This window comes from Dendrobates tinctorius, unplaced genomic scaffold, assembly GCF_039654945.1.
Source record: "Dendrobates tinctorius isolate UK_male_01 unplaced genomic scaffold, ASM3965494v1 ptg000151l, whole genome shotgun sequence".
Lineage (NCBI taxonomy): Eukaryota > Metazoa > Chordata > Amphibia > Anura > Dendrobatidae > Dendrobates > Dendrobates tinctorius.
Genome location: NW_027361818.1, coordinates 27,602,134 through 27,629,750, shown reverse-complemented (window position 1 = coordinate 27,629,750; position 27,617 = coordinate 27,602,134). Strand labels below are relative to the sequence as shown.

Genomic DNA, 27,617 nt, shown 5'->3' with positions numbered 1-27,617 from the left:
GTGTCACACAGGACAGTTACACGTGTTTGTCGGGTTGTTTCAGTTACCGGCCTGCGGGTCGTGTCACACAGGACAGTTACACGTGTTTGTCGAGTTGTTTCAGTTACCGACCTGTGGGTCGTGTCACACAGGACAGTTACACGTGTTTGTCGGGTTGTTTCAGTTACCGACCTGTGGGTCGTGTCACACAGGACAGTTACACGTGTTTGTCGAGTTGTTTCAGTTACCGGCCTGCGGGTCGTGTCACACAGGACAGTTACACGTGTTTGTTGGGTTGTTTCAGTTACCGGCCTGCGGGTCATGTCACACAGGACAGTTACACGTGTTTGTCGAGTTGTTTGAGTTACCGGCCTGAGGGTCGTGTCACACAGGACATTTACACGTGTTTGTCGGGTTGTCTTAGTTACCGGCCTGCGGGTCGTGTCACACAGGACAGTTACACGTGTTTGTCGGGTTGTCTTAGTTACCGGCCTGCGGGTCGTGTCACACAGGACAGTTACACGTGTTTGTCGGGTTGTTTCAGTTACCGGCCTGCGGGTCGTGTCACACAGGACAGTTACACGTGTTTGTCGAGTTGTTTCAGTTGCCGACCTGCGGGTCGTGTCACACAGGACAGTTACACGTGTTTGTCGGGTTGTTTCAGTTACCGACCTGCGGGTCGTGTCACACCGTACAGTTACACGTGTTTGTCGGGTTGTTTCAGTTACCGGCCTGCGGGTCGTGTCACACCGGACAGTTACACGTGTTTGTCGGGCTGTTTCAGTTACCGACCTGCGGGTCGTGTCACACAGGACAGTTACACATGTTTGTCGGGTTGTTTCAGTTACCGGCCTGCGGGTCGTGTCACACAGGACAGTTACACGTGTTTGTCGGGTGGTTTCAGTTACCGGCCTGCGGGTCACGTCACACAGGACAGTTACACGTGTTTGTCGGGTTGTTTCAGTTACCGGCCTGCGGGTCGCGTCACACAGGACAGTTACACATGTTTGTCGGGTTGTTTCAGTTACCGGCCTGCGGGTCGCGTCACACAGGACAGTTACACGTGTTTGTCGGGTTGTTTCAGTTACCGGCCTGCGGGTCGCGTCACACAGGACAGTTACACGTGTTTGTCGGGTTGTTTCAGTTACCGGCCTGCGGGTCGCGTCACACAGGACAGTTACACGTGTTTGTCGGGTTGTTTCAGTTACCGGCCTGCGGGTCGTGTCACACAGGACAGTTACACGTGTTTGTCGGGTTGTTTCTGTTACCAGCCTGCGGGTCGTGTCACACAGGACAGTTACACGTGTTTGTTGGGTTGTTTCAGTTACCGGCCTGCGGGTCATGTCACACAGGACAGTACACGTGACAAGAGGATGTGGGTTTCAGCATCAGAGGTGAATGCCCCTAGACTGGTTTGTTCATTCAGTGCCTCTAATCCGGAGAAACTGGGTCCTAAGAGTCCAGAGGTTACTCGTAGAAAGGGAGGTACTGTCCCGTATGTGAAAGGTGTGACAGACAGGCAGTCATCCTGGATGTGGCTGTAGAATGTCATTGCGATTAGCTCAAGCACCTTCTTGATTTTTGCATCTCTTTTATGGAGTGATATTCTTCTCCCTCTTGGACCCAACAGTTAGCTCCACTTTTTGCTGCTAATTATACACTTTTGCTGATGGATTCAAAACAATCAGTTCCTGCAGCATGGTGCTGCTGTTAGCTCCTATTTGCTTTTGTCTTGTTTTGGTCTCCACTCCCCCTTCCCTTGTGTTCAAACTTCCCCCTCCCTCTCCTCATTGTTGTGCACTTACTTTTCCCTCTCCCACCATGACAGCTGGCCTTCCCTGGGGTAAGTGTCATGTCGGAATGTATGATTAGCTGGGCAGGGGGTATAAAAATAGACAGGTGCATCTGACTGTCCACATCAAATGTGGGAAACCTAACACTCCTTAAAGTGAACCAGGCATGGATCTAACAGGACTTGTCCATTCCTTTGGATGACCAGACAACTATACCAGCCTCACCCAGCCAGCCAGTATTTAACTCTATTTGCCATTTGTTTCATTTACTTGCCTACTTCCAAAGTTAAAAACTCAAAAAACTGTGTTGGCTACATCCTTTTCCATCTCTTTCAACCTCTGCTGCCGTGTTCACCTCTTCATTGGACCTAGGCCTCTTGGTTATAGATTGCTATTTTTAGTTTCATAAAATCCAGGTTGTTTTAAGTCAGTCGATACAAAAAATTCCCAAAATTAAATAAACAATGCCAAAAAATACAAAAAAATACCTAAAACCCTAGAAAAACAGCACTGAATTACTCCTCCTTTTGCTCTTCCACCCACACCGCCACATTCACCTCTTCCTTCACTTGGAACTGCGCCTCATGGTTTTAGATAGCTTCTTTTAGCTTTGCAAATTCTAGGTTATTTTAAGTCAGTTTCATAAAAAACTGTCATTTTTTGATCTTCCTTAAATGCTGCAACTTACACCGTAGATACAATTGATTGTTCTATTTACTTGTCCAGAATTCATTCTTTCCACACGTTTTTGTCAGAAATTTTTTATGATTGCAAAAAATGTTTCTAAAAAAGTCATAGTAAAGTTTTTATCTCTTTTATTCTGATAAACACATTGATGATGAAATAATTGAATTTTTTGTTTCCCTAATTATGATATTATCAGAAATGTAATTTCTTGATTGCTTTCTTGAAGTCTTTATTTCTTAAACAGTAAATTATAGGATTTGCCAAAGGGGTCACCACAGTGTAGACAATGGAAAGAATTTTGCGCAAAACAATGGAATTTTCTTTTTCTGGAATCAAATATATAGAAAATAGAGTCCCATAAAATAGGGTCACCACAGTCAGGTGAGACCCACAGGTGGAGAAGGCTTTTTGTCTCCCAGTGATGGACTGAATAATAAGGATTGTGTGGATGATATATACATAAGAAATGGCTATTACAAAAAATGGGCACACGATGAGGGAGAAGCCGATGAAGAGAGATAATGTCTTAATTTTTTTAACATTTGAACACGATAACTTTAGTACAGGATCAAAATCACAAAAGAAGTGATCAATGACGTTTGACCGACAGAAGTGAAGTTGGGATAAGTTTAGTGTTTGGAATGATGTAACGGTGAAGCTTAGCAGCCAGGATGCTAGAATGTATTTCATACAAAGATTAGAATTCATTATGGAATGATAATGTAGCGGGTGACATATGGCCAGATATCGGTCATAGGACATCACTGTTAAGAAAAGACATTCAGAACATTCGGAAGACAAAAAACAAACTAACTGCGTGATACATCCGACAAGAGACATCGTAGTCCCATTGTTCATAACCATAAGAAGCATGTTCGGAACAGTATCTGAAGTTATGATGATGTCAGATGTGGTGAGCTGTGTCAGGAAGAAGTACATAGGGCAATGAAGAATCTTGCTGTAGAACACCAGGGTAATAACTATAAAGTTCCCACAGATTGTTGTGATGTACATTATGAGAAGAAATAGAAAATATACAATTCGGAAACTATTGAGGCCTGGAAATCCAAGAAGGACGATAGTAGTCACATTGTTCTCCATTTCTAATAAAAATGAGATATTGCTAGAACAAAAAGGATAGGTGGAATAAAGACTGGGAGATGAGCAGATAAATATCAGGACTGAAGATGATGATGTTTCACTCAGGTATTCTAAAAAACTTTCCTCCACCTGGATAATCTGTACTGCGGTGATGAAACTTGACTACTAGAGATACGGGAATATGTTCAAATTGAATTTTATGTAAATTCACATGCACATTGTCTGAACTGGTAAGGGCCGTGAAAATTTTTAAAAAATTGAAAAATTTGTTTTACACAACTCACCGTTCACCTCTCTGGTCCCTTTGCTTCTTACCATCAACTTCTGTATCTTCTTATAACCATCGCTTGTGATGAAATCCCTGTGCCTCTCATGCTAGGCCTGGTAGAGTAACAAACATGGGTGCATAAAGTTACAGTACACTCTGTGATGTCATATTTTCGTGCAAGGATTTTTTTGCACACGTTACTTTTATTAAGTTTGAAAATAACTCAGAGCATAACTAATGACATTAAATTTCTAAAGCATAGCTTCTCCTCTGTGAATCAAACTTTCCAGGAGAATCCACACAAACAGGCGAGATTGAATTTTCTCTGATCTGCTCATTTCTATTGAATACCGACTAGCAGAGTTGAGAGACTTTGGTCGGATCGGGTTTCATGAAACAAAATTTGTTTCAGATGAAACTGGTCCGACAAGGGGAAAAAAAGTTGGAGTTTCGTCCGAAACCCGACCCCAATGCAAGTCAATGGGGAATAAAAGTCTGCATTGAGTGGACGAATGTCATCCGCTGAATGCCGACTTTTATTCCCCATTGTCTTGCATTGGGGTTGAGTTTCGGACGAAACTCCGACTTTTTTTGCCCTAGTCGGACCAGTTTCATCTGAAACAAATTTTGTTTCATGAAACCCGATCCGACCAAAGTCGCTCAACTCTACCGACTAGTCTTACAGTTCCCAAAGTTTGGAACAATCTTCAAATAAGTATTTATCTTATCCTTGGGATCTTTTGAAAGAAAATTCAATCTAGGATGATCCCTTATGACCTGACTCCACAGTCCCTATTTAGTAAATCTGTAATGTGTGGAACAGGTGGACATTGCTAACCTTCATAGTATAAGAAAGAAATAAATCACTTATTCCTACAAATGGCACAGCCATTCTTTTGAGAAAGGTAGTATTTTTACCAGTGAATACAATATACACTCCATGTTAGGTCTTTAGCCAGAAACTTAACGTCTCAAAAAAATTACAAGATCTCTAGGAGTATCCTAAAGTTTAAGATTACAACTATTATTCTGAAATCCGCTGTACCTGCGCAGAAAATAATGGTACCATATGCCTGTTAAATTGAAACCTGGACCTGCTTTAGAGATGTTTGCGTTAATTTCCAGTTGTTGCCTTTTAAACAGTCTGCTAGTGGCAGTGGTGATAAAGAAATCTCATTTTATTATCACTGGGTAGTGAAGGCACTGTTTGGCCAGTAGTCCTGGAATAGCCAAAACTTGTGGTGGCACATAGCCAACGAAAAATTGATGGGTCAGCTCTCAAGCAGCTCAAAAGGTATAATGAGATATGTTTGGCCACTCTTGCCTCGGGCTCGCTCTTAATGTCAGCAGCTAACCTGTGGATGCAACCCTGAAGGCCCTGTTTCAAGTCCAGATCCCTGTCTAGGGGTCAAAGGGTGAAGACTCAGGTTCCAGGGGAATCCCATAGACATCAAGTCTGTTCTAGGTAGCATTTTTCATCTGTTGTCTTCAAACAGACTTTACAAAGACAAATAGGTAAAGGTGGCTGGTGAAAACTCTGTTAGGGGAAATTGAACCTTGTAACAATGCTAGTTACCCTGAACATCCCATTTTGCAGCTGAAGATAAGTGGAAGGTTACTTTATTGACCAACTTACAGCCTGGATCCAATGGAGATGTAGAGATATCTGGCTGTCCATGCAAGAACCACTCAAACATAACTTGGTGAAAAAAATCTCCAAGGAAGTGTCCAAAGGGTTTTGCTTCTATGAAATGAAAATATCAAGAATTAGAGTCAAAGTACAATGCCGCCTATCTCCAAAAATAAGATGTAACTGTGTATGCAGCAAATAAAGGTCCCCCATATAAAAAAAAAACATTGCTAATGTACTTATCATATGTTATAGCTACTTGCTCTTTGTGTCCCTCACTAACTAATGTTAGTTATTCCCTTAAATCACAGTGGTGCTTGGGGGGTTTGTGAATCCTTCACAATTTTTCATATTTCTGCATAAATTTTATCTAAAACTACATCACATTTTCATGTAAGCACTGAAAGTAGCAACACAGTATCAAATCATTGTCCACTGAGTAAACAATATTAGTGTTACGGATCTGCAACACAGGACTAGGATAGAAGGGGAAAACTGACCCTGCACTGCGACTAGGCTGATACTCTACGATGGAGTGGGTGACCCATTCCTTGCGAATAGACCCATCGACGATCCTAGGTTAATCTCAAACGTAGACCTATAGATAGGGGGAAGGGGGTCTCTGAAAGATCTAAGGACTGGGTAAATAAAAACAGGTCACCTCCTAATAGAAAATGAAGAGAAGGCTAAGAGAAGGCTGCGGAAACGAACGGAATAGAGAAACGAAGACTAGCAGAACCAGAGGTCCCAGCACTTCACAAATTACACACATAGAAGGCAAAGCACCAAGCCAGAACTCAAGCGGATTAACACTTGTCCAGCAAGGAATGGGTGACATATGCAGGTTAATAAAGGGTGATACAATCACCTGACCAAAGGCAATCCCAGCACCAGGAGGAAAAGACCAGCAGCCGGAACACCACAAGAAAATACCGGATAGTCGCAAACAAAACAGATTCTAACAATATTAGCCTTTGTTATTTTTTAAATGAGGAAAATGATCCATTATCACATTCTGTAAATTGTATAAGTATGTGAACCCCTAGGATTAGCAGATAATTTGAAGGTGAAATTAGAGTCTGGTATTTTCAATTAATGGGATGACAATTAGGTAAGAATGGGCAAACCTGATTCATTTAAAGAATATGGATCTATAAAAGTCTGATCTTCACCACACATGTTTGTGGAAAGGTATCATGGTCCAAGCAAGGACAATTTTAGAAGACCTGAAAAGAATAGTTATTGATACCCATCAGGCTAGAATATGTTACCAAACCATTTCTAAAGATTTTGGACTCCAGAAGCCACATCAGACAGATTGTGTACAAATAGTGGAAATTCAAGACCCCTGTTACCCATCAAGGAGCACTTGGTGAATGAACATCTCTCCAATAGGAAGCTATATAAGAGTTAGCAACGAAATGACTTTCTGTAGAGGTGGAAAGAAAAAGAAAAAACTTTGCCGCCTTCTCCATTTTGTCAGTCTGTGAAAATCAGACTGCACCCAGATGTCACGGCAAGTGCAATCTCATGCTTTCCACAGCCCTATGAGACACTTGCCAATTCTGATCCAACACTCAGATCAAAATCGGACATGTCACCATTTTTTTTTTATGCACAGCCCCATAGATTAACAATGTTACGAGTGCTATCTGTCAAAACCACGGGTAGTACTTGTCCGATATAATCAGTCATGTGCACAAGCACTAAGGTGAAGATCATGCAAAGGCAAGGAGTATCATCGTTACAGGTGGAGTTCTACTCTCTAACGGTCCAAAGGCTCATTTTCGTGTACCAATTGGCTTGTGTTTAGTAGACATATGTGATCATTTGGACCCAGAGAACAGACGCTCACCTCACTTCATACACAAAAAACTGTAGGCAGACCTGATACTAACTCACATGGTTATTGGTTGCCTGATTGACGCAGTTTAACCACTTAGATGCTGAAGACACAAGAGATAGTTCCACCCCATTTATTTATTTATTTTCTATTTATTTCTCCTCCCTCCCCTCTCCTGAAGGAAAGTAGCTGTTTTCCTGGCAGACATGGGAGCACATAGGTTCCCATGATTCCTATCTTTGTTGTCCTACGAAGCCTTGGCGCAGAGCAAGTACGAGATGTTTTACAACTGCAAATAGTCACTAGTGAGACTGAAAACAAAAAGCGTTAAAAAAATTCTAAAATCTCAAACTATTATTTTCACATTTTTAAATACAAGATAAAAGAATATAGAAAATATGGATACTGCTGCTGTCTGAAAACTCCGAAGGAGGAAAACACAACTAAAATGCCTGGATTGCTGTTTTTGGTGTCTTGCACTTCTTTACAAAAAATGAAATAAACAGTAAAAAAAAAAGTCTATTCTACAGAAAAAAAACTACAACTCTGCAAGGAGCAAAAATGAAAAGTTGTTGCACAACTTCAGCAATGGAGGAAAAAACAGTCTTGTGGGTTTCTAAATATGGGGACACAAAACCAATTGTTATCTTTGTTTTAAGCTTTTGGTTTTTCATAAGTAGCAAGAGAACAAACATCAATATAGATTTTGTGTTCACGCAATAAAGTTACCAGCTCATCTTCACCACGCAGTAAATGCTGTAAAAACAAAACACAAGTCTCTCACAACCCACCGAAACTGAGTTTTGCCTTTGTTTTTATTTCAGCCCATTAAAGGGAGTCTGTCACTGGAAGTGGCAGGTCTATGTAAATGGCCTGGGTTCGGTCCAATGGGCGGTGTTTGTTCTTCTTTCTCCACCCCATCCGTGGTTGACGTCCGCGATCTTCTCCAGTATTAGAGTAGTTCTTCTCCATAGTTCGCACGTGCACAAAGCAATCTTGCTTCGTGCATGCGCAGTATTCTTTGCCCAACTGCGGGCAAAGCCGATAATCATTACTGCGCATGCCCTGGTACACTATGTCCTGGAACACAGTGAAATACTTCCGGGACATAGTGTACCGGCGCATGCGCAGTAATGATTTTTGGCTTTGCCCGCAGTTGGGCAAAGCATACTGCGCGTGCACGAAGCAAGATTGCTTTGCGCACGTGCGAACTATGGAGAAGAACTACTCTAATACCAGAGAAGAGCGTGGACGGGGCCACGGATGGGATGGAGAAAGAAGAACAAGCGCTGCCCATCGGACCGGACCCTGGCCATTTACATAGGCCTCCAACTTTCGGTGACAGATTCCCTTTAAGAAGTTTTTTTCCTTTTTCAATACATTAAGTGATGACATTCAAATCTACAAGAGCAAAAAAAAAACTAACTTTTTTTCACTGTTCATTTGTCACGATTGGTTGGAGAATTAACAAAAACTGTTACAACTCTCAGAATAAAACCAATCTATTATTTTTACTCATTGGAATTAGAAAGAAATCACATAAAGCAAAGACAGATTTATTCCAAAAGACCAAAATACCTGAAGCCTCCAGGAGCTGAGACCCTGTGGGAGAATTAGGCCACAATTAGTTATAAGATAAATTTATATGCAGTATTACAAAAATACTGAGATTCTCAGTGGAAATTCTGTATGGAAAAAAACACAGTCATTTCCAATGCATGGAGCATTAATAAGTTACATCCACATGAAGTAGAAAAAAAATCATTCACAATTGTGGACATGTTGAGAAATTTGCAATTTATACCATAATTCAACCAATCCAACATTTCTGCAAATTCACAATTCGCAGTGCTCAGAGGCAACATATACAGCAGGTGACCAATGATCCATCCATGTATCCATCAATATTGAATATGAATTTGTGAAAGAAACCAGATCTGTAACTGGTGACGTGATGTGAGACACAATGGCCGATGTTCTGGCTTTTATGGGCTGTCAGATGGTTCCCCGAAGACCTCAATCCCTTATGGAGCTTTTTGATGAGTTGTGAGCTATTGGGATCCATGGGGCAAATATAAAATTATCAACAATTATCCAAAGCAAAAATCCAATAATGAAACGCATCGTCCTGTATAATATCTTTGGTTTATGTGAATATATTGGCTGAGAAGAAATGTGATGTCGGAGCACTGTATAAAATGTGCTGTTATGTAGCGTTGTAAGCATGCAGGACACATGGGAAGATCACCCGTCACACAACTTGTTACCAGCATTATTATTATAGGGACATCTGAGAGGAGATTTCACTCTTGTCACGGTTAGCATTTTACATTAAATTTTGATAATTATAAGTTTTGGTGATTGGAACAAGATTAAAAGTCTCAGGGCAGAGACACACTGGCGAATTTTTCGTCCGAGAATCAGATCGTAAAACTTGCCCTGGCCGGCTCCTCTCCTGAACACGCTGAGCATTTGGTGTTTTTTACCTCAGTATTTGTGAGGCCTGGTGCACACGTTGCGTATTTGCAGAGTTTTTTTTACCTCAGTATTTAACCCCTTCCCGCCCCTTGACGCACCTTATGCGTCATGAAAACTAATGACTTCCCGACCCCGCCATATGACCGAGGGGCCCACAGAGTCTGAACAGCCCAGGGCCCTGGCTACCCTTAATCCACCCCTGCATATCCTAATGATCAGTTTTTGTCACATATTAGAAATACTTTGACTGATAATATCTCAGCAATGGAGAGGCAAAATTAGGAAAAAATCCAAAAACTTTTATTCCACTTTGAGGCACTATTACATTTTGTGTCGAGTTCAACATACAAGATTTGGTGAAAGGTCCTCTTTAACACCTGTGATCGTTACAATAGCTATCAAGTGATTCCTTTTGGTTTATGCAATGCCCTTACTGTTTTATAGCACTTCGTGAATTAGAAATTGTATGTTGCTCTGTAACAGAATGCTTTGATTTATCTGGATGACATTCCAATCTTCTCCAGAGACTTATAGGCCCGTCACAAACAGCGAGATCCCTAGCGAGATCGCTGATTTTGTGACGCAACAGCGTACTCACCAGCGATGTCGCTGTGTGTGACAGGCATCAGCGACCGCCCCGCCGCCGGGTATCGGTGATCATGCTTGAATGTCCTGGGCCGTTTTTTGATCGTTGGTCTCCCGCTGGCCAACACGCATCGCGTGGCAGCGGGAGACCAACGATCAACTGTAAGCAGACGCTGGGCGCTGGTATCTAAAGTAAATATCTAAGGTTGGAGACATTTCTCCTTCTTTGGGAAGAAGACAGCATTCTAACGTTACACACTTGGATTGACGCATGTTGTTTCAACATATGTGGACCCAATAATGCTCTTGAATGAGGATTTTTTACAACAAATCCCTTTTTTTAAAAGATCAAGACTCTTCAACTAACTTTGTATCTATATTGGATGGGACATCCTTGGGGGCTTATCCATGGGTGCTTTTACCCATGTATGTTGCCGGAATTGGGCCATGTCACATGATTGTCAGTATTTCTGTACTATAAACACCATGTCTAGTGATTTTGGTGCTTTTCATGTTCTGTATCAACTGAATGTTATGCAATTTTTCGGCGTGCAGTGATTCTCTGTGTATTTGAGGAGGACACTTTAATTACTAACCCCCTTTATTTCTATCTCCATGGATTTAAAAAAAAACAAAAAAAAAAACCTCCTTTAGTCAATCATGCTATGTGTATTTGATTAATGTTTATGGGGCCTTTTTTGTCCTGGAGATGCTGCTAGTATTGAGCTGTACCATCACTATCATATAAACCGTGGGGATTACTCTGATCTTGTGTAGTAATCTCTTTTTTTGCTGCTTTTTTTGAGGAAAAAAACACAAAAAAGAAAATTATTTGAGCATATGCACACTCGTGTAAATTAGCCCTATTGCCATCTTTTTATGGCCTTACTATTGTGGCAGTAGGAATAGGGATCGTTTGCATAATCTGTGGCTGATTGCGCACGGTTTTAAATGTAAAAGAAACAGCTTTAATATACTAAAATTACGCTGACATAAGGGGTTTTGATTGACTGGGGGTTTTAACTCTACATATATCAGGTTATTTGCGCACGCTTGATAAACTTTATACGTGCCCTTTTTGAACACAAGTGGACGAGTATTTGCATTTAAGTATTAGCGCTGGAGCGTATTCATATATATCATCTTTTTATGTGAAGCTTGTATATGGTTCTGTTTTGCGCGCTGTACGTAGCGGCCTCGGGGTGCTTGACAACGCCAGGAATCACTGCAGTGAGATTCTGCGCATGTCTTTCTTTCACCTTATGTGTTTACCTCTGCCCGATATAACCCACGCGCAAGCGCAATATGCCTATGTTGGGGAGGTGCACATTACGCATGTTCCCTTATTCTCTATTTGAGATTCCCGCCTTGATAGATCGCGTCACATGGTGACTTCCGCTTGCTATACTATGCGCGCAGGCGTGTTACATCGCTTTGGGGGGGTGCTCACTGCGCAGGTCCGCCTTTCCCTTCTGAGATCCTGTCAAAGAAAGCGCGCAGGCGCTGTATATTCCCTGACCCTCAGTGACGACTATTTCCGGGTGGCACCCCGCCGGCCACCGTGAGCTTACATGCCCGCCCTTACCACGGGCTGCCAGCTGGTAAGAATTATAATTAATTATTTAGCTATAAGTAGACAGGGGTAACAGAGCCAGTTATGCTCACCTTGAAAATGACACCGTAAGTGTCGGAACACGTGGGTCTCCTCCATGGACTTTTAACTCCACAGTGACCGCTTTGCTGCAGCACTACATGACGGGGTGACTGACTGGTTCCATCTGTCTGGACTGCTGTAGGGTGATGTATTCAGCCTGTTCCAATTTTTATTCAGGCTTTGGGCTCAGTGAGTATTATATATGTGGTTTGCCAGGCTTAAGCTTTTGGGTATATATACTTTCATTGTGAATTGTGGCCGCATTCTCCCACAGTTTCCCATTGGTGGTATTATGCTAGCAGCCTGTCCATGTATTAAATTTCTTTGTATATCATTAACTAGCAGTGGACAGTGGATCTAATATTATTATATATTGGTTATGTTGGAGCATTCATGTCTAACCCTCAGTTGGTTTTTAAATGTTTTTAATTGTGTGTTTTTTCTGGTCTTTGTTAACAATAACATTGTCCTGTGTGGGGATCCTATTTCTATGCATGCTTTTCTCTTATGCTGGCTTTCTCTACATGTCATGCATTTTAGTGATCCCTTAATGTTTATAAACCTTATTTAGTATTGTTTGATGGTGCCCACTTGATCCTGTTCAAGATACCAAATCCCAGCGCCAGCACGCAGGAAGATTTGCATGGAAAAGAGAGAGAAAAATTCAGGGGGAGAAGCAGAAAGAGATTATTCCCCAAATATATTCCTTATACTCAGTGACATCTGTATATGAAAATCAACTCTGCTATATAAATTGTTAGTAATAAAGTACAAGGTGTGTGGGAATTATGGGAAAGCCTTGCCATGAAAAGCAATAGCCCACTCAATCATGCCTTATAGGTAAAGGAAATTGCGTTAGCAAATTGAATCTCAAAGCATTCAAAATCTTGTGGAACTGAAAATTTCAGGAACTTCAGTTAGAACTTGATACTCTGAAAATCAATCCACCCATCTCTCACTGGAACCTGTTGCTTCCTCAGTTTTGCCAGTTGTCACTGCTAGGTCATTAAAAGACACCCTCAAGAGGTTGTTCCTCTTACGGCCCTAACTCGGAAGAGCACAAATTTCCTAAACTGGCATAAAGACTAGCATTTCTCAGCCACAAGACCGTTAATATGAGGCATACAGGTAGGACTGGTGTAATATTTCTATTACCTGTATGCCCATATTATGAGGTCATATATGTCTGGGGGTGACAGATCCCCTTTAACCCCTTGACCCCCAAGGATGGTTTGCACGTTAATGACCAGACCAATTTTTACAATTCTGACCACTGTCCCTTTATGAGGTCATAACTCTGGAGCTTCCATGGATCCCGATGATTCTGACAGTGTTTTCTCCTGACATATTGTACTTCATGGCAATGGTGAAATTTCTTTGATATGACTTGTGTTTATTTGTGAAAAAGAAATGGGAAATTTTGTGAAAATTTTGAATATTTTGCTATTTTCCAACTTTGAATGATCATGGCCTTAATTCCCAGAGATACGGCACACCAAATACTTAATAAGTAACATTTCCCACATGTTTACTTTACATCAGCACAATTTTGGAACAAACATTTTTTTTGTTTGGAAATTATAAGGGTTAAAAGTTGACCAGCGATTTCTCATTTTTACAGCACCATTTTATTTTTAGGACCACATCACATTTTAAGTCACTTTGAGGGGTCTATATGATAGAAAATACCCGAAAGTGACACCATTCTAAAAACTGCACCCCTCAAGGTGCTCAAAACCACATTCAAGAAGTTTATTAACCCCTAAGGTGCTTCCCAGGAGTTTTTGGAATGTTTAAAAAAAAAATGAAACATTTAACTTTTTTTCGCAAAAAAAATTACTTCAGGTCCAATTTGTTTTATTTTCCCTAGGGTAACAGGAGAAATTGGACGCAAAAATTATTGTACAATATGTCCTGATTATAGAAAAAATAATTATTTTTGCATTGCTGAGAACTATAACTTTTTCATTTTTCCGGTGATGGAGCTATATCGCGGCTTGTTTTTTGCGGAACAAGATGACGTTTTCAGCGGCACCACACTTATTTATATCCATCATTTTGATCGTGTGTTATTCCACTTTTTGTTCAGCCATATGATGATAAAGCATTGGCTTTTGCCTTGCGTTTTTTTTAATGGTGTTCACTAAAGGGGTCAATTAGTGGGACAGTTTTATATGTTGAGTCGTTACGGACGCGGAGATGCTAAATATTTGCACTTTTATTGTTTAGATTTTTTCATTCAAATATTAATTTATTGATGGAATAAATATTTATTATTTTTTATTATTTTTTTAAATTTTTCCAAATATTTAAAAAAATTTTTTATTTCATTCTATGTTTTACACTTTGTCCCACTATGGGACACTCATTTTGTGCAGGCGGCATGGCATGCGATGCATGTAATTTCTCACTAACCTCACAGACTTCCTGCACATGACAGGAAGTCTCTGAGCTCTGTCATGAAAACATCAGGTTACCATGGGAGCAATCAGGACCCCGTGTCATGCAGTGGGGTCTCCAATCCAAAGGCTGAAGAGCTCACAGCTGACAGCCCTTCTGCCTGCTCCCTGAACACTGCGATCATGTTTGATCACAGTGTTCTGGGAGTTAAAGTGCCGGGAGCAGTCCGTGACCACGCCTGACACTTAGTGCCGGGTGTCAGCTGTGAGAATCAGCTGACACATGGAAGAAATCAGCCGTGCTCCCCCCGAGAGCGCAGCTGATCGCGTATGACGTACTATTCCGTACTCAGCGTGTCCATGTGTCAGCGTGTCCATGAGGCCTTACAAATACTGAGTGAAAAACTCACCAAATACTTAGTGTGTGCACGAGGCCTTATAAATACTGAGGTAAAAACTCACCAAATACTCAGCGTGTGCATGAGGCCTTATAAATACTGAGGTAAAAACTCACCAAATACTCAGCGTGTGCATGAGGCCTTACAAATACTGGAAGGCTTCCACCCAACATCTAGTCCTGATACTGGAAGGCTTCCACCCAACATCTAGTCCTGACTTACCTATACCTAACATCGAAACCAGCTAATAGTCTGCAATCACCTGCTGACCTGGACCCATGACCTGTCAGACAAGTTACTTCACATGAGTCACACAGAGGCTTCTGCTTCATGAACTTCCCCAGATAGAAGAAGCAGCCTCCGATGTGCAGCCTGTGGCCGGATACACAGGAAGAGACACTCCTCGTTACAAGCTGTGCACAACATGTCAGCAGAGGGGTTAACGACACAGACAAGTCGCCATCTCCTCACATACTGGACACGATGCTGCATCTGGCGATGAACAAGTGCACATTGCGCAATGTTAGTCATGTCCCAGATGTTCAGCATGTGGAGGACCAAGGGGTACCAAAAAAGACCCCAGGATTGGAACAAGAGCATGGGAAAGTGGAGGGCGGTCAGAGGGGCAGGGTTTATATAGGGGTCGGAGTAAGTAAATATATACATGCGGGCAGCGCACACATGCACAATCCTCAGGTTGTATAACTTTCAACTGGTCAAAATATTTCTCTCAGTAGGCCAAGAAAGAAATGTGGCAGGAATAAAGTACACCTCATAGTAACTTATGTGTGAGGCAGAGGTGACAAGACCCGCCATCTCGTGCCCACCTTACTAGAGGTGCCCACTGCCCACATATAACAAAATTGATGGAAACAGATGACTTCCACTATGATTGGTTACCGGCTGCCCTACCACACCCATTTCATAACTAGTCACACCCATGTCCACGCCCCAACCACACCCATTTAGCACTGCTGATCACACTGACTGGTACTGAGGGCACAGTGGCTGGTACTGTGGGCACACTGACTGGTACTGAGGAAAATAAAGAAAGAAAGAACAGCGAGAGAGAGAAAAAAGAGAGAGAATGAAAGAACAGAGAGAAAGAAAGAAAGAAACAGAGAGAGAGAAAGGAAGAAAGAACAGAGAGAAAGAAAGAGGGGACAGAAAAAAAGAACAGAGAGATGAAAAGAAACAAAGAAAGAACAGAGAGGAAGAGAGAACAGAGAGAAAGAAAGAGGGGAAAGAAAGAGCAGAGAGAGAAAAAAAGAAAGAAAGGGGAAAGAAAGAAAGAACAGAGAGGGAGAGAGAAAGAAAGAGGGGAAAGAAGGAACAAAGAGAGAAAGAAAGAGGTGAAAGAAAGAGGTGAAAGAAAGAACAGAGAGAAAAAAGAAAGGGAAAAGAAACAAAGAACAGAGTGGGAGAGAGAAAGAAAGAAGGGAAAAAAAGAACAGAAAGTGAAAGAAAGAACAGAGGGAGAAAGAAAGAAAGACAAGGAAAGAGGGGAAAGAAAGAAAGATTGTATAAAGATACTATACCAGCTCACATTGTATTGCCCACCTGAGCCTCCTGGTGCAGGACATATCATCATCCACTCACATGGCCGACATCCCCGAGTCCAATCCCGCTGTCCACGCTGTCGGAGGAGGACATGGTGATGAGCTGAAGCATTCCCTGAAGTGCCTCCATGGTTCCGTCAAAATCTCCTCCGGTCAGCTTCCAGCACGTCACTTCCGATGGAATGCCTCTTGCGAGTTTTCAAGTGCTCCTCGGGGCTCTGCCGTATACTCCTGTGTCTGCAGGAAAAGTAAGCTCCCTGTCGAGGCAGTGGGGCAGAACTCAAAATCTGGGATGGTTGGGAGGTATGAATGCTCCCCATCACACACTTTATACACGCATGGCTCCGCACACCTCATACACACACGGTTCCGCTTTGCATGCCTCATACACACAGCTTCGCTCCGTACACCTCACACACACACGGCTCCACTCAGTACACACATGGCTCCACTCCGTAAACCTCGTACACATGCGGCTCTGCTCCGTACACCTTATACACACGCGGTCATGCTCTGTACACCTTGTACACACATGGCTCTACTCCATAAACCTTGTACACATGCGGCTTTGCTCCATACACCTCGTACACACGCGGCTGCACTCCGTACACCACGTATACACACGTGGCTTCGCTCCGTACACCTCATGCACACACGCGGCTCTGCTCCGTACACGCGTGGCTCCGCTCCGTACACCTCACACACGCAGCTCCGCTCCGTACACATACGGCTCAGCTCTGTACACTTTGTACACACAGGGCTCCGTTCCGTACACCACGTACACACACTCGGCTTCACTCAGTACACACAGGCGCCGTACACCTCGTACACACATGCGGCTTCGCTCCCTACACGCGTGGCTCCGCTCCTTACACCTCATACGCGCGTGACTCCGCTCTATACACCTCGCACATGCACAGCTCCGCTCTGTACACCTCGTACACATGCAGCTCCGCTCCGTAAACACACGGCTCAGCTCTGTACACTTTGTACACACATGGCTCCATTCCGTACACCTCGTACACACGCATCTCCACTCCGTACACCTCGTACACACATGCGGCTTTGCTCCATACATACACACGGCTTCGCTCCATACACCTCGTACACACATGTGGCTTCACTCCGTACACCTCGTATACACACGCAGCTTCGCTCCGTATACCTCGTACACACACGCGGCTCCGCTCTGTACACGCGTGGCTCCGCTCCGTACACCTCGCATGCGCACGGCTCTGCTCTGTACACCTCATGCACGTGCAGCTCCGCTCCGTACACCTCGCACATGCGCAGCTCTGCTCCGTATACCTTGCACATGTGCAGCTCCGCTCCGTACACCTCGCACGTGCGCAGCTCTGCTCCGTATACCTCGCACACGCGCAGTTCTGCTCCGTACACCTAGCACATTCGCGGCTCTGCTCCGTACAACTCGCACACACGCAGCTCCGCTCCGTACACCTCTCACATTCGTGGCTCTGCTCCGTGCAACTCACACACACGCAGCTACATCCACCCTGTAAACCCCTCCTGACCCCACACATAATTCCCTCATCCAACACCATGACAACCACCACAGCAGAGTCCCGCATACAATACATTGAGGGCTGTGTGCACAGGAACTGTGATGAGGTCACAGGAGGGGAGGAGTCAGGTGTCACATGATCAGGGCCTCCGACTGAAGCCCCTGATCATGTACCCCCTGATTCTTCCCCTCCTGTGACCTCATCACAGGTCCTGTGCACACAGAGCAGGGATTTATCAGTGAGGAGCTGGCGCTGCAGTGGCCGCTGGGTCTGGGAGGGGGAGAAAGGGGTCAGTACATGGGGGGGCGTGACGCTTTGGTGGTGGATTCTAATGGGGCAATTTTCCTTGGGCTGGTGGGCCCCCCCACACACTGGGCCCTGGGCTACCGCCCAGATTGACCTCATTATAATCCGCCACTGAGGATATGACCCAGGCAATAAACATTGTAGATAATCTGACGTTGCTCACCTGGCAGGGTTGTGTCAGGCACAACTCTTATGCAGATATAGATACCAGCGGCTGCTGCTTTGTACGCTGGAATAAACCTGCAATAAATGCAATTGTATATAGGGATATACAGATACATTTGCTGCGCTACTTGTTAAGAAGATATACAATGGCATTGATGGTGTTGAACAAAGAGCAGTCAAAGTATTTAGCACCTAAAGTGTTAACATCCACTTGGTCTAAAAAAAGTTATCATGTAGCTTTTACTACAGGTGTGTACTTTTTCTCCCTGTGTGATAAAGACCAATCATAAGCAGGCAGCAACTCACAGGAGAAAGAACACCCCCACCATAGCATAGAGCAGGTTTTTCACTGTGAGAGATGTCATAATGCAGTGCTGTTCTTGTCTTATCTCCTGCATGAGTCAATGTCTGGGGAGGGGCAGTGCAGCTGAGTTTAGCTGAGCCACATTACAAACCTTTTAATCAGCACTCTTCCTCTCCTATAATAGTTGTCTCTCCCCCACACAACATGTTTGAAGATCTGTCACTATTCACATTTAAATTTGTCGTGCACAACTGTATTGATTTTGCTGTAAGAGCAGGCAATCTGTGGCTTTTGTACTCTTTGATCAAAAAACTCAAAGTATCAGACATTTCTAAGCTTTACAGGAATAGTAAAGTTCCTGTTTTCATTAATCGCATTGTGTTGACGCATCATGTATGTGCAGAAGATGACTACATATTGGCCTCATTGCGTATTTGTGTGCCTGTACATTATTTTAATACTAAAGGTGTGTGGGCATTATTAACATTATGATTTTTTAAATAAGTGTGATTACATTTCATACAATAAGAACCCTGCTATAAGCTATGGTGGGAGTGTTCTTCTTTCCTTTGGGTGTTGTCTACTTATGATTGGTCAACATCATACAGGGAGAAGTCTGTAAGAAGATGAGCCGAGACAGAGTCAGCAGTTTCCGGTGCCCTTTAAGGCAGGAACTATCAGGACTGTCACCACTGTTGGCGGGGGAGGTTTGTTCTAGGAGGGAGAGACCTTTCTGTTGGACAGCAGGGGGTGCAGGGTATATAAGGACACTTGAGCCCGGGAACGGGTCAGACTTGGCAGGAAGACGACAGGGGATGGTTGACTCCTTCTCCGGTGCTCACACTGACAATTTCACGTCACGCAACCCTCAGCGTGCTGATCTAAAGACTTCCTTTGATGCTATTAATTTACCATCTGAATCCGTGCTTTTGGATATCCCTTTTGCGACTGTGATAGAGGATAAACTGCCTAGAGACTATTCTGAAATACCACCAGTTGCCGTGAACTGTAAGCGTGCCCATGTGTCGTATCCGGCGCCATTGCTGAGGAATCCGCCTAAAAGACTGTTTCCACATTCCCACGTACTCAAGTCAAGCAGGACGGAATTCATCAGCACTGTCGGGAGACAGTGCTTCTCATATCTCTATAGCAGAGCCAGAAACTTTGTCCACAATTTGTGACGCCGATGGGAGATTTTCCAGCCTTTTAACTGCAGGAACTGCAAGTGATAAGTTACCGTGCTTCTTTATCTCTTATTCTTGAGCATTGTGTTTGTATGTGTTTTCCTCTGCTCTTTACTGGTCTTGCCTCACTGCGTATAGTATTACCAGTTAATTTCCTGTTCAGTGAAGCCTTCTCTTTTTCCGGCTATTCACTGTCATGGTTTATTCAGAATGCTGGGCAGGCGGTGTAGGGGTTAACTGGTAGAGCCTCCTTCCGGGTCTGGGGAGGGTTTTTATAGCTTCAGGTGAGGACCCTCCCCTGTCGTTTATACTCCTAGTTTGAGTGTGCCCGACCCTGCTCCGTTTGTGCTCTCGCCTGTCCTGGTACGATTGTTTGGTGTATGATCTGGTTTGGACTCGGTTTACGTCTCTTGGATTCTGATTTTGTACTTGTGTGTCCGTCCCTTGTATGACCCCTGGCTTTGTGCTGACCTCCCTGTGATCGCCCCTCTGGTCCTTCTGCCTCCATCCCGTGTGTGACCCTCTGCTATGCCTGACTATTCTCTAACTCATGAATCAGTACCTCGTTTGCCCGTACTGTGTATGACCTCCGTTTTGCCCGACTCTGAGTTTTCTACCATCTGTGAAAGCAGGACGCTAAGCCCCGCCCCCTTGCTGTCACATGACCGTAGGTCCTGTGCCTGCTTGCTAAAGCTTCAGCGTTCAGGTCCTGTGCATCTGTACCTTCCGGCTATTCCTGTCCCCAGCGCCCCTACAGTATGGGTGAGTCCCTGCTCAGCGGAGGCTGCACGCCGGCGCTGTCAGGAGCCTGATATTATAAACGACCAATACAGTTTTTTTCTCTATCCTCTGCTCCCTCTGAACGAAAGGTGGTGTCTGTGTGGCTGGATCCGCTGTAATCATGGATCCTATGCAGGCTCTATCTGAGCACGTAAAGTAGCTTTCTCAGATGTTCCAAAAATTAAATGTGGAACAATGTTCTATGGCTCATACCCAGCAACAGCTGGTCAACACTGTACAGGGGGCTATAGGTCCCAAGAATAGGGATGTGTCCCTTAATTCTCCAGAATCTCCGGTTAAATTACCCGACTCCTTTTCTGGGGACAAAAGGGAGTTCAGGGCCTTTTGAGAGGGATGTAAATTATTCTTTTCCCTGAGACCTCGTTCGTCCGGGGGAGAATTCCAAAGGGTAGGGGTAGTTATTTCCCTGCTGCGGGGTGCCCCACAAGCCTGGGCATTTTCTCTAGCACCTAGAGCCCCTGAATGCATGACTGTGGATGCATTTTTTGAGGCTTTGGGCCGCATTTATGACTAGCCTGACAGGGTTTGCTTGGCGGAGGATATGGTGATGAGTGCACGTCAGGGTCGGCACTCTGCGGAGTGGTTTTGTTCGGAGTTTCGACAGTGGTCGGCCGAGGTCTCCTGGGATGATGTTGCTCTCAGGGGGCTATTTTGTAGGGGGCTATTCTGTAGGGGCCTGTCGGAACGCCTTCAGGACGCTCTGGCCCTGCAACCGCCTCCTGATACTCTGGAAGAAGCCATGACCCAAGCGGTGCAAATAGATCTCTGGGTTGCTGGCGTCAGTGTAAAGTACAAATGGTTGGTCATAGTCAGGGTAGGCCAGGACCTCATCTCCCGTGAGGGCCAGTTTCAACTTGGTGAAGGACTCTTCTATCCTTCTATCCTTTTTGTTCCACTCGAATGGAAGATTTTTGTTCTTGGCCTTCTTGGATTGGCCCACTAGAAGATCTTGCAGCAGTGCTGCTATCTTGGTGAAGTTCTTGATAAATCTTCGGTAGTAGCATACTAACCCAAGAAATTGCCTCACTTCATGGATAGTGCTGGGTCTTTTTCCAGTCCCGGATAACGGTGACTTTGTCAGGATCGGGTGCCACACGTTCCGCGCTCACCACATGGCCTAGGTACTGCACCTTGGGATTCAAAAGGTGACATTTGGATGGTTTTATTTTCACGCCACAGTTTGACAGAGCTTTGAATACCTCGGCTAGGTGCTTCAAATGGTCTTCGTGGGTTTTGGAGAAGACGATGATGTCATCCAGGTACAGCAGAACGGTTTCAAAGTTTTTATGTCCAAGGCAGCATTCCTTTAACCGCGGAAATGTTCCTGGTGCATTGCTGAGCCCGAACGGCATATAGTTAAACTCACAGAGGCCCATTGGTGTTGTAAACACTGTCTTCTCTTTGTCTGCCTCTGTTGTCTCTGCATCAGGGCTCTGATCTCCTTTTGCAGGACCCGTTGCTGACTGGAGCTGGCGGTCTCGGCTACCTGTTGTAAAAAAAACAATAATTTCTCCAAGACAATTTTCAATTACATTAGTGCCTAAAATGATCATAGGATGGCATTCTCGTTTGTTAATGTTAAATATTATCAAACCTTGCGATTGCAATTCTACTTGGCCAATTTTGATGGTCACCTCTTTATATCCCATCTGAGGCAAGGGCTGACCATTGCTGGCAAAAATGGTAAGGTCTTTATCTGGGCTATGAGTAATGTCTGAATCTGCCCAGTACTGCTTAAAAAGAGCATATGGTATCGTTGTCACCTGAGAGCCGATGTAAAGCGTTCATCGGAAAACCGTCAATCACAACAGGCAAGACTGGTTGTCCTCCTACGTACTTGTCTCGCCAATTTGGTGGGCCTGGTCGTCTTACTCCTGAGGGTTGGCCCTTTGCCCCAGGGGTTGCTTGTTTAAATGACAGTATCTTGCTAGGTGTCCCACCTTGTTGCAGCGGCGACAGATGGGCTGTCCGTCCTCGTCGTAACGATCGCTGTCTCTCCCTCTGGTCAGCGGGATCCTCCTCTGCTGTCGCCATGGGACGTGTTCTAGACTGGAGGCCAGCTGGATCTTCTTCTTTGGAATCACTTGCAGGGACCGCACAGTTTTTGTGAGTGTAGCCACACTTTTAGTTAGTTCCTTGACTTGGAGACGAAAGTCTACAGCAGAATCATCATCTTGGGACAGCTTGTCAGACTCAATAGGGGTCTTTTGAAAGGATGCTGTCTCCTGCTGGTATGTAATTGCAGGATGCTTAGAGGGCTCTGTGCTGCTAGGGTTCGGTTCACGCAGCACTCTGATGGCTCTATCCTTAAAGTGTGGAAAGTCCAATTCAGGATTTTGCAGGGCCATTATGCGCAGCTGTGTCCTTTGGTTGTTAGACTGGAGTCCCTCTATGAACTGCTCAGTCAGTAATCTATCTTCATCTTGCACGCTCTCAGGGTCAACCTGCTTTACAGCCCGTAGTGCCTCCTGAAGATTAAGGACATTGTCCCTTATACTGTCCTGCACTCTCTGTTTGCACCCAAAGAATCTCATTTTTATCTCTGTTGCAGTACGGGTATCAAAAGTGCCTTTCAGTCTGGCCAAGATTTGTTTGACAGCTCCTTTATCAGTGTCCGGCCAGGACTTTACTTCCCTCTGAGCCGCAACAGTTAACTGGCCAATGAGGAAACTGACTTTTTGGCTTTCTGACAGGGGGTACACTTTGAGCAAACTACATAGTCTTTCTTTAAAATCGCTCAGGGTGTCCGACTCCCCTGAGTACTGTGGTAACCAGGTCGCTCCTGGTATATATGGCATTGATAGCGGCATTATGGGGGCTGCAGCTTCGACCGCTGATGAATCTTCACCCGCGTTGAGCATTTTTCTTCCTGTTTTTCACTTGCTCACAATAGAGCACAGCTCCAGCTTCACTGGCACGCCCCTCTCTGCTCGCACGCACTGTGTGACGCAGTTTTGGTGGTTATTTGAAAGCTCAGTAAAGTCTTTAGCACTCAATTTAATAAAGTCTATGGCACACAGTACCCAGCTTTGCCAGGCTCCTCGTACCCAACTTTGCTAGGCTCGCTAAATCCTGTTCGTGACGCCAGTTGGAGCACCCCGCGGGGCCTGGGGGTACTCGGTACCGGGCCCGTCGACTTCCATGGGGAATAGTGTCACAGCGGCGACCCGGTCCGTGGCCCAGAGGCGTCCAGTAATAAAATAGGGGAAAGTTGTGTGGTATTTATGTCGTAAAAATAAAGATAAAGTTTATAGATGGTGAAATACGTGACGCCACCTGTGGTATTCTGGTCAGAGGTGACCAGCGCTGCGGTGTTGCTTCTCTGGGATGGATGTTGGGCGCAGCTATGATGTTGTAGCCCTCCACAGGTAGAGCAATAGTCCCAGGGCAAAGATGTTAAGTAAATAGTAAAAATGGCTGTGAACGTTGGGGTGCAGAGAAATGAGAGAAAGACACAGAGAGGTGCAGTTTCTTTACCTTTTACTGGTGATAGGTTGTAGTCCGGAGTACCACATACAGGTGATGGAATGAGTCCGGCTCGCTTGGAGGCATTCAGGGGATCCACCTTGCCAGGTGGGGATTTAGGACCTTCCTTTCTGTGCTTTGTGTGTGGATCTCCTCTGTACATAACTATGCTGCGACCCTCTATTCGTGATGGTTTCACTAACCTGTACGACTGTCAGTGTGAGCCTATTCCACGGGTACTGTTCTCTTGACCGTCAGCCCCGGGCTCCTTATCCGCTGACGTGCCCTCAGGTGATCAATGTGCACAGGAATTTACAATCCCCTGTACTTTCAGATTCGGCTATCAGGACTTACAGCTTCTGTCAGCCTAGGACTCTGATGTCCCTTTTCTCTTTATTAGCGCTTCGCTCAGGGGTCTGCTATATGCAGTATTTTAGCTTCCCTAGAGTCTCTCAGTCTCTGCTCTTGTGTTTTCCCTCTTCACAGATCAGCTGCCTGTCTTGAACTGACAGGATCTTCCAGAAAGATCTCTTTACCTCACGTCCTCAAGTTTAACTGTCATTTTTCCTCACAGCTGCTCTCATTTCCATGACAACCCCCTCAGCTGATTTCTAGCTGACTCACAAACCCCCTCTGCTGGCCAGAATTTAAAAGGCATCTCCCTTTTCTGACCTGCAGCAGGAAATTGTGATTTTTTTAATCTATGCTGCCTGGCATGGGGGGCCCTTTTTTGCCTCCAAGCATGACTTCACCTCTTAGAGGGAGGCAATATCACTGTGACAATCGGACTCTGGGGTGTCACATAAGCTCTTGCCCTTTTAAGAAACATAAGTAAGAGCTCATAATAGAAAACCGATATATAGCATATAGGTGATGCCCACATCGATACTCATCACGCATCTTTCCATGCAATTGTACATTCCCCCAATTCCCAGTGTGAATAAATCCTAGCCCTTTACATGGCATACACTGTATAGGAGCTCATGATAAATAATCAATATATAATATATAGATAATGCCCCAAAAGATACTTATCATGAATCTTTTATCAGTGCATCCATGCCATGAAGTCCTTTCTTCTGTGACTGCGGAGGATGTATCATATGACTGATAGAAACTTGTCCCCTGATTAACCCAGTAAGAAAGGGGGGAAACGGTTTAAATGGGAGTGTAAATCTGCACAAAAGACAAGCTCTTGCTTATGTGGCTTAAAAGGGTGACAGCTTATGCATGTTGAGATTTTTTATTTGTACTATACAAAAGATTATTTGGTCAAGTAGTACTTTTGTGTTCAATGTGCTCACCACATAACTTGATAAATTCCTTGAGTGGTCAAGTATCCCAAATGGGGTCACATGTGGGGTTTTTCCACTGTTTAGGCACTCTAGAGGCTCTCCAAACACAACATGTCACCAGCACACAAGTCCATCAATGTCTGTGTTCCAAAACATCACTCCTTCCTTTCTAAGCCCTGCCATGTGCCCAAACTGTAGTTTTTCCCCACAGCTGGGGTATCAACATACTCAGGAAAAATTGTACAACAATCTGTATGGTGCAATTCATCCTGTTACCTTTATTAAAATGCAAAATTTTGGGCTCAAAAAACAGGTAAGATCCCTCAGGGGTCTAGTTTCCAAAATCAATTCAGCTGTATGGGGTTTCTCTTGTTTAGGCACATCAAAATGCAACATGGCATCCTTTAATTATTCCAGCAATTTTTGCATTAAAAAAGTCAAATAGCGCTCCTTCCTCATCCAAACCCTGCTGTGCGCCCAAACAGCAGTTTTCTTCCACATATTGTTTATTAGCACATTTAGGGGGAATTGTGCAACAAATTGTATGGTGCAATTTCTCCTGTTACCCTTATGAAAATGCATAATTTTGGGCTAAAACATTTTGTGGGACAAACTTGTTTTATTTTTGTTTTCACGGCTCAGTTTTATAAACTTCTGAGAAGCCTCAGGGGGTTCAAGGTGCTCACCACACATCTAGATAAGTTCCTTGGGGGGGTCTAGTTTTCAAAATGTTGTGACTTATGGGTGTTTTCACTGTTTAGGCACATCAGGGGCTCTCCAAATGCGACATGGCGTCCGCTAATTATGTCAGCAAATTTTGCTTTCAAAGAGTCAAGTGGCGCTCCTTCCATTGCAAGCCCTGCCTTGTGTCCAAACAGAGGGTTTCCCCCACATATGAAGTATCGGTATGCTCAGTAGAAATTGATCAACAGTTTTTGATGTCAAAGTTTTCCTGTTACCATTAGGAAAATTAAAAAAATTGGATCAAAAATAAATTTTTGCTAAAAAACTTGCTCCTTCCGCATTCTAAAAATTCCTTTGAAGCTCCTGAAGGGTAAATCAACTTTTGTGGTTAGGACCACCAACAGGGGTGCAGTTTTTAGAATGTGTCATTTTTGGGTATTTTCTGCCATGTAGACCCCTCAAAGTCACTTCAACTGTAATATAGTCCCTAAAAAAAATGGTTTTGCAAATTTTGCTGTAAAAATTAGAAATTGCTGGTCAACGTCTAACCCTTAGAACTTCCAAACAAAAAAAATATGTTTCTAACATTTTGCCAATGCAAAGTAGACATGTGGGAAATGTTATTTATTAACTATTTTATGTGACATAACTCTCTAATTTAAGGTCATAAAAATAAAAAATGAATTGCAAAATTTCAACATTTTCGTCAAATTTCCATTTTTTTCAAGAAATAAACGCAAATCATATTGAGAAAAAATGTTTCTATCATGAAGAACAATATGTCATAAAAAAGTCTCACGATCAGTGGGATCCATTGTAGCGTTCCAGAGTTATTACCTCATAAAGTCACATTGGTCAGAATTGTAAAATTTGACCTGGTCATGAAGGTGCAAATAGGCTTGGAAAGTAAAGGGGTTAAAGAGGACCTATCACCAGGTAAATTGTGGCCAGGATTTGTTCATTTTTTTATGCTGCTCCCTACTGTACCTGAAATTTTCTGGAACACAGCAAAATACTTCCGGGACATAGTTCACTGGTGCAAGCACACTAATGCTTGTCGGCTTTGCCTGCAGTTGGGCAAAGCATAGTGCGCGTGCATGAGTCAAGATTACATTGCACACACGAGTACTATGGAGGACAACTACTGTGTCATAATCAAGGTTGGATTATGACAGATAAATGCACAAGTAACCTATTCTGTTCCTTAAGCTGTGTGCTTAAAATTAGTTTTGCCCCCGGTGGCCATTAGGGTCATTGCACTGTGGTGGTTTCAGTTCTAGTTTTGCCCCCGGTGGCCGTTAGGGTCATTGCACTCTGGTTACTTTAGTTTAGTGCACGTGATTATAAAGCAGGTGTGATTGCTCTGGCTCTGACCTATAAAAGAGTGTCAGGTGTTGCAATCACTGTTGGTGATATTGCTCATTTCCAACCAAGTCTGGTGGAGGAAGGAACTACAGAGGAGCTCTGATGTTATAGCTTCAGGTGGAAACTGAATTCAGGTGTCGAGCTTCAGGGG

At 43.9% G+C, this 27,617-nt stretch overlaps 1 protein-coding gene across 1 annotated transcript; it reads right to left on the bottom strand.

Annotated features, from left to right (window-relative positions):
- Positions 1-2,651: 2,651 nt before the first annotated feature.
- LOC141050137 (olfactory receptor 6B2-like) lies at positions 2,652-3,398 on the bottom strand. Its single transcript, XM_073546969.1, has one exon. The coding sequence runs from the start codon at positions 3,396-3,398 to the stop codon at positions 2,652-2,654; it is 747 nt and encodes a 248-aa protein (XP_073403070.1).
- Between the last annotated feature and the right edge of the window lie 24,219 nt (positions 3,399-27,617).

Coding starts and splice junctions, on each gene's coding strand:
- LOC141050137 (XM_073546969.1), bottom strand. CDS start 3,398: ATGTACTTCTTCCTGACACAGCTCACCACATCTGACATCATCATAACT.